At 40.3% G+C, this 7,958-nt stretch overlaps 1 protein-coding gene across 1 annotated transcript in view; it reads left to right on the top strand.

Moving 5' to 3' along the window:
- Positions 1-2,295, top strand: part of loxl2b (lysyl oxidase-like 2b) — a 25,214-nt gene extending 22,919 nt beyond the window's left edge. Inside the window, exon 11 of the mRNA XM_060064351.1 lies at positions 299-2,295. Within this exon, the coding sequence (XP_059920334.1) occupies positions 299-369 (71 nt within the window). The 3' untranslated portion in view covers positions 370-2,295. The remainder of the gene's footprint in view (positions 1-298) is intronic.
- Positions 2,296-7,958: the final 5,663 nt, after the last annotated feature.

The following is a 7,958-nucleotide window of genomic DNA, read 5'->3' as shown; positions in this document are numbered from 1 at the left end:
CTTGGCACCTGGTTCTATGAACATCCTTAGTTTACCGACAGCGATTTATTGTTGCTTCTCTTTTATCGGACAAATGTACTTATTGTACGTCGCTTTGGATTAAAGCGACGGCTAAATGTAAATGTAAACGTAGATGTAACGACCGCCTCGCTGCACAGTACCCCTCCATCCATCCAGCCCCTTAAAGTTGAGGAGCGACGGCCAGTCTTTGGTCCTCAGTAGGTCATGTGATGCGGTCATGTGATGCGGTCATGTGATGCGGTCGTGTGATGCTCTAACTCCTCCCCTCTTCTCCCAGGAGGCTCCCTGAGCTCTGAGTCGGAGCAGGCGTTCCCCGGCCTGCTGAACAACCAGGTGACCCACCGCTAAAAGAGCGGGAAACCTTGAGAGAGGCCCCGCCCCCAGCCCTACGTCGTTTCCATGGAGAGTCTGACGCCTAGCAACCACCCGTCTCCTCTCTCCGTTGTGTGTGTGTGTGTGTGTGTGTGTGTGTGTGTGTGTGTGTGTGTGTGTGTGTGTGTGTGTGTGTGTGTGTGTGTGTGTGTGTGTGTGTGTGTGTGTGTGTGTGTGTGTGTGTGTGTGTGTGTGTGAATGGTTCCAACTTCGACAGTCGGGAAAGCGACGTGAAGATGCAGCTCTCTTTTGAACTACGACCACAACCATCCCAGCTACCCCCTTCTCCGCTAATACCACCACCACCACCACCATCACCACCAACCCCACCATCACCACCACCACCACAAGCCCTGACCAAACAGAGACCAAACCGACCATGCCCTCTAATCCCCATTTTCAATTCGCAAACTCTAACCCCCTTCGAAGTGACTGCTCCCGGAATTGAGGCAGCTATTACGCTGTTTTGGTTTGCAAAGGCTAACTGCATGCTAGCAGAGCTAAAGGCTAGCCCAGCTTATTGCTAGCAGGGCTAAAGGCTATCCCAGCTGACTGCTAGCCCAGCTAACCGCTAGCAGAGCTAAAGGCTAGCCCAACTAACCACTAGCCGGGCTAAAGGCTAGCCCAGCTAACCGCTGGCAGAGCTAAAAGCTAGCCCAGCTAACCGCTCCCATGGTCAAAATCTCAGGAGCCAGCCGCAGCTTAATCGAGCCGCTTCCCGCTCAGCGAGTCTTTTAAACTCCTCCTCTCGTTTTAATGATGTGTCCCCGCGGCGGCCGGGTCTGTCGTCAGGTGCGGCGGTGTCTTCCAGAGTGCGTCGGCTTTGAGGAGCGTTAATTAAAGGGAATCCTCCGGAGTGGGGAGCGCCGCGGCTCAAAGCCCCGTCCCGTCGCGGCGCGGCGCGGGCCGGCGACCCCGGGACCCGGGGACGGGCGGCTCACCGGCTCCGCCGCTCGGCGGGGAGAGGACGGGTCGGACTCAGCCTTAGCAGTAATCCTTTTATTTTTTTTCATCTTGCTCATTAGTTGAAAGTGCGTTTTTTTTATTATTTTTTTAGCTCGTTGGAGATGTCTTATGGTTAATTATTAAGTGCCGTTACCTTCATCTTATCCGTCTCCCCCACTTCTGCACAAGTGTTTTAATGTGCCCACCGGAGTCTTGCGGTCGATCTTTACCTTATAGAATTCTTCTTCTTACTCGATTTTCTTACCAGGCTTATCCTCTGTTCTGTGCCGTCATTAGAGGTTCTAAGTCTCTAAGAGTTTCATCACAGGTGACGATCATTGCATGAAACCTTTCTAATTAATCCAAATACCGATCAGACTCACCATTTATTTATGGTGCCTTTCGTGCCAAACGGCTCTTCAAAGTGCTTTTCAACAAAACAAGAGGAATTAAATTAACAGTAAAAATAAAGAATAATAAACAACCGTTACAAAAAACCGAATTAAGAAAATGTGAGAGGTGGAAAAATGTAACGAAAAATGACCTAACCGCACTGCTTTAGCTTTTGAGTGTAACAAGATGGTGGCAAATGCTTTTTAAGTCGTGATGTGAAGCACGGATTTCGGGAATGTTACAAGACCCCAAAAGATGCCAAATCCCCTTTTGGTGCTTGTGTAAACTCTAAACACTCTGACACCCAATTAGTAACTTATTGTTAAAAGTCAGGGATTTTAAAGTTTTAGTTAGTCCTTTTAAACAGTGTTTTTGTTTTTGTACAAAGATGTGTGTAAATCATATTTTATTGTACATCTTTACTGGTGCTATAGCTGATCCTCTGTTTTCTGAGGAAGCAGTGATCGGCCTGATTATCTGTTTACTTGCGGTGTACTTGAACAGAATGTAAGTAAACCTAAATATGCTTTGTGTTAACTCAAATAAAGGTATGAGGCAATCCGATTTCTCACTGACTTTAACTGTTGTTTCTATAGTCGTGGATGACCTTTCCCATCAGCTGTTAACACAGTGACACCTTCCTTTACCCTAATTGGAGTACGCTATTTAAGGTATAGGAGGTGTCCTTAAAGGCTTAATGTGAAAGCAGTTTAACGAGGCAAAAAACTAGGAGAGAATATTCCCACATCTAGATCATTTTAGGACTAGCTCTGGTTAAAGGAAAAGAACGATTTATCTTTGATTAGATTTTCACAAATGATAACCTTTCTTAATTATTTCTGAATGTGTACAATTAGAGTAAATCAGATAAGATTTGTTTTGTCCTTCAGAGCGGATTTAACTGCCACACGCATTCATCAAACAACATTTATTACATAGTGAACATGTCAAGATATAGCACATAAATAAACTCAATAGCCAAGGCGACAGCAAGTGATTTGCTGAGGACACAAACTGTCATGTTGGTGCAATTCTACTTGCAATTTGTAATTCTGAGGTGCATCATAATGGGGATGATAAACCCTTAGATAACAAAAGTTAACTCTGCCTGGTCCCCATAACCCTTATCTCTTTCCTCTTCTTCGTCTCAATCTTCCACTCTAATGGATTACAATTGCAACCTTAAATAATAAATAGAGCTATCCTTTTAATATATGCATATCTGGAGCATCCCAGCAGTCACTCACAATAATACATGATGTTCTCCAGGGACGCGGGAAGTGGGGGTGCTTAGGGTGCTGCATCACCCCCCCACCCTGGCGGCCTCTGGCTGTAACCGCAAGTGAGAAGGTTTTCTGAAAAAAATCAATACTTTTTTTTATTTTTATAATTTTATCATACATCATGATTTTTCATTAAATTATTGACATCCACCCTTTTTATGATGTTTATCATATTATCATTTCCTTTTATTCAGAACATTGTCTGAGTAGGCTGACGTAGGCTATGACGCACAACGCAGAACTGTCGATAGCTGAATATCGTACTATGCTGATTTTACATAAGCATGTTGGTGTTCAACATCTGTTGTAGTGAACATTCTAAAACTGGTGTAAAATGTTGCTGCCATATTAATAGACACGTTGAATGTTATCGTTATGATTCTGGAATCCCGCACGTAAACTGGTTGGCAAAAAAAGAGCAAAGACGGACGGTTCACTTGACGGAGAAACCGTCACTTTCCTCATATCAGACAACTCGTAACTCTGGATGAAAATGAAGGCTTTATTTTATTGTCACTTTCCTTTTAAACCTTTAGAAATAACCTCCTGAATCCTTGTTATAACGCTGTGTATAATCCCGGACCGCAACAGCTTGTCGGCATGTTGTTAGTGTGTGAAATTCAGCCCAGTATCAGCCGAGTTGACTCTAATTTCCACATTGTTTACTTGCTAACGTTTGTGAATAACAGTGGCTAGTTGGCAGAACTCTTTTTACACACCAGTAGAGTGTTTATCAGAGCGGAGCCCTGAATGTGACGTCACCCGTCATCTCGTCTCTGTAAACAATGGATGTTGCGCAGCATTTATTATGACGTCATTATATAGACTCTCTCTCAGCACCCCCCCCCCCTTGGACTGACTTCCCGTGTCCCTGGTGTTACCCCCTATGTTTTATTCTATACATTTCGACAGTGTTACCCCTTATGGGTTTTTCATGACGACGGATAAAAAACGACAGTTTTTTTTACGTTTCATTTGATATAAACTACAGTGTTACCCCTCATGTTTTTTTCCCATGATGACTTATGAAAAACAACAGTGTTACCCCTTATATTTTACTTGACAAAGACAACAGTGTTACCCCTTGTGTTTTTTTTCATGACGACCAATAAAAAACAACAGTGTTACCCCTTATGTTTTTTTTCATGACAACCAATAAAAAAAGGAAGTGTTACACCTTATGGTTTTTTTCGTGACTACCAAAGAAAGACGACAGTGTCACCCCTCATGTTTCATTTGATAAAAACGACAGTGTTACCCCCTATGTTTTAATTGATAAAGATCGACAGTGTTACCCCCTATGTTTTAATTGATAAAGATCGACAGTGTTACCCCCTATGTTTTAATTGATAAAGATCGACAGTGTTACCCCCTATGTTTTAATTGATAAAGATCGACAGTGTTACCCCTTGTGTTTTAATTGATAAAGATCGACAGTGTTACCCCCTATGTTTTAATTGATAAAGATCGGCAATGTTACCCCCTATGTTTTAATTGATAAAGATCGGCAGTGTTACCCCTTGTGTTTTAATTGATAAAGATCGGCAGTGTTACCCCTTGTGTTTTAATTGATAAAGATCGACAGTGTTACCCCCTATGTTTTAATTGATAAAGATCGACAGTGTTACCCCCTATGTTTTAATTGATAAAGATCGACAGTGTTACCCCCTATGTTTTAATTGATAAAGATCGGCAGTGTTACCCCCTGTGTTTTAATTGATAAAGATCGACAGTGTTACCCCTTGTGTTTTTTTCATGAAGACCAAAGAAAAACAACAGTGACACCCCCTAAGTTTTATTTGATAAATATCGACAGTGTTATGTTTTTGCAGGGATCCGAACATGAGCTGTTCAGAGTGTTAACCTCTGAACTTAACAATGCACAATCAAGACACCGGATAACGTCATCACAAAGGTTATACTTGACTTTATAATTCGCATGAAATAGAGATAAGAGTCTTCCAACAGATGACATCAGTTTTTTTTCATGACGACCAAAAAAACAACAGTGTTACCCCTTATGTTTTTTTTCATGACGACCAATAAAAAACAACAGTGTTACCCCTTATGTTTTAGATATTTTATTTGACAAAGAGAACATTGTTACCCCTCATGTTTCATTTGATTCAAATGACAGTGTTACCCCTTATGTTTTTTTTTTTTGACGACCAATAAAAAACAACAGTGTTACCCCTTATGTTTTTTTTCATGACAACCAAAGAAAAACAACAGTGTTACCCCTTATGTTTTCTTTCATGACGACCAATAAAAAACCACAGTGTTACCCCTTGTGGTTTTTTTCATGACGACCAAAGAAAAACGACAGTGTTACCCCCTATGTTTTATTTGATAAATATCGACAGTGTTACCCCTTATGTTTATTTCATGACGGCCGATAAAAAAACGACAGTTACCTCTCATGTTTTTTCCATGTTGACCAATAAAAAACGACAGTGGTACCCCTGTTGGCGTTTATGCAGGGATCCTAACCTGAGCTGTTTAGAGTGTTAACCTCCGAACTTATCAATGCACCATCAAAACACAGAATAAAGTGAACACAATGGTTATACTTGACTTTATAATTCGCCTGAAATAGAGATAAGAGTCTTCCAACAGAGGTCATCAACCGGACTTGAACCCCGGTCTCCAGTGGGTTAGGCAGAGTGCACTCCACTGCACCACTGAGGCGATGACAATACACAATTATCAATCATCAATAAAGAGGATATACATGACATTAAAATGTATGTGTGTATTTCTATTATTTCCCTTATGTTTTTTTTCATGACGAGTCTTGACGACCAATAAAAAACGACAGTGTTACCCCTTACGTTTTTTTCATGACAACTGAAAAAAAACGACAGTGTTACCCCTTATATTTTATTTGACAAAGAGAACAGTGTTACCCCCTATGTTTTAATTGATAAATATCGACAGTGTTACCCCTTATGTTTTTTTCATGACGACTGATAAAAAACGACATTGTTACCCCTTATGTTTCATTTGATAAAAACGACAGTGTTACCCCTCATGTTTCATTTGATTCAAATGACAGTGTTACCCCTTATGTTTTCTTTCATGACGTCCAATAAAAAACAACAGTGTTACCCCTTATGTTTTTTTTCATGACGACCAATAAAAACGACAGTGTTACCCCTTATGTTTTTTTTCATGACGACCAATAAAAAAACGACAGTGTTACCCCTTGTGGTTTTTTTCATGACGACCAAAGAAAAACAACAGTGTTACCCCCTATGTTTTATTTGATAAATATCGACAGTGTTACCCCTTATGTTTATTTCATGACGGCCGATAAAAAACGACAGTTACCTCTCATGTTTTTTCCATGTTGACCAATAAAAAACAACATTGGTACCCCTGTCGACGTTTATGCAGGGATCCTAACCTGAGCTGTTTAGAGTGTTAACCTCCGAACTTATCAATGCACCATCAAACACTGAATAAAGTGAACACAATGGTTATACTTGACTTTATAATTCGCATGAAATAGAGATAAGAGTCTTCCAACTGAGGTCATCAACCGGACGTGAACCCCGGTCTCCAGGGGGTTAGGCAGAGTGCACTCCACTGCACCTTTGAGGCGATGACAATACACAATAATCAATCATCAATAAAGAGGATATACATGACATTAAAATGTATGTGTGTATTTCTATTATTTCCCTTATGTTTTTTTTCATGACGACTAATAATGAACAGTGTTACCCTTTATGTTCTTTTTCATGACGACCAAAAAAAAGCAACAGTGTTACCCCCTTTATGTTTTTTTTCATGACGACCAATAAAAAACAACAGTGTTACCCCTTATGTTTTTTTTTTCATGACGACCAATTAAGAAAACAAAAGTGTTACCCCTTACGTTTTTTTTCATGACAACCAAAGAAAAACAACAATGTTTTATTTGATAAATATCGACAGTGTTACCCCTTATGTTTATTTCATGACGGCCGATAAAAAACGACAGAGTTACCCCTCATGTTTTTTCCATGTTGACCAATAAACAACAACAGTGGTACCCCTGTTGACGTTTTTGCAGGGATACAAACCTGAGCTGTTTAGAGAGTTAACCTCCGAACTTATCAATGCACCATCAAGACACAGAATAAAGTCAACACAATGGTTATGCTTGACTTTATAATTCGCATGAAATAGAGATAAGATATCAAACAGACTTGAACCCCGGTCTCCAGGGGGTTAGCTCACAGCTCCCTCCACTTCCCACTGAGGATTGTAATTTGTCTGTAGTTATGAATGACATGATAGCATTACGTTTAAAATTAAAGATATGGTGTTTTCCACAGAAATTGAGCCGCAGTCTCCAGTGGGTTAGGCAGAGTGCACTCCACTGCACCACTGAGGCGATGACAATACACAATAATCAGTCATCAATAAAGAGGATATACATGACATTAAAATGTATGTGTGTATTTCTATTATTTCACTTATGTTTTTTTTCATGACGACCAATAAAAAACGACAGTGTTACCCCTTATGGTTTTTTTCATGACGACCAATAAAAAACAACAGTGTTACCCCTTTTGTTTTTTTTCATGACGACCAATAAAAAACAACAGTGTTACCCCTTATGGTTTTTTTCATGACGACCAAAGAAAAATGACAGTGTCAGCCCTCATGTTTCATTTGATAAAAACGACAGTGTCACCCCTCATGTTTCATTTGATAAAAACGACATTGTTACCCCTTATGTTTCATTTGATAAAAACGACAGTGTTACCCCTCATGTTTCATTTGGTTAAAACGACAGTGTTACCGTTTGTGTTTTTTTTCATGACGACCAAAGAAAAACAACAGTTTTGCCCCCTATGTTTTGTTTGATAAATATCGACAGTGTTACCCCTTTTTTATTTTTCATGACGACCAATAAAAAACAACAGTGTTACCCCTTATGTTTTTTTTCATGAC

This window comes from Gadus macrocephalus, chromosome 11 (assembly GCF_031168955.1).
Source record: "Gadus macrocephalus chromosome 11, ASM3116895v1".
Lineage (NCBI taxonomy): Eukaryota > Metazoa > Chordata > Actinopteri > Gadiformes > Gadidae > Gadus > Gadus macrocephalus.
This window is presented reverse-complemented; position numbering and strand designations above follow the sequence as displayed.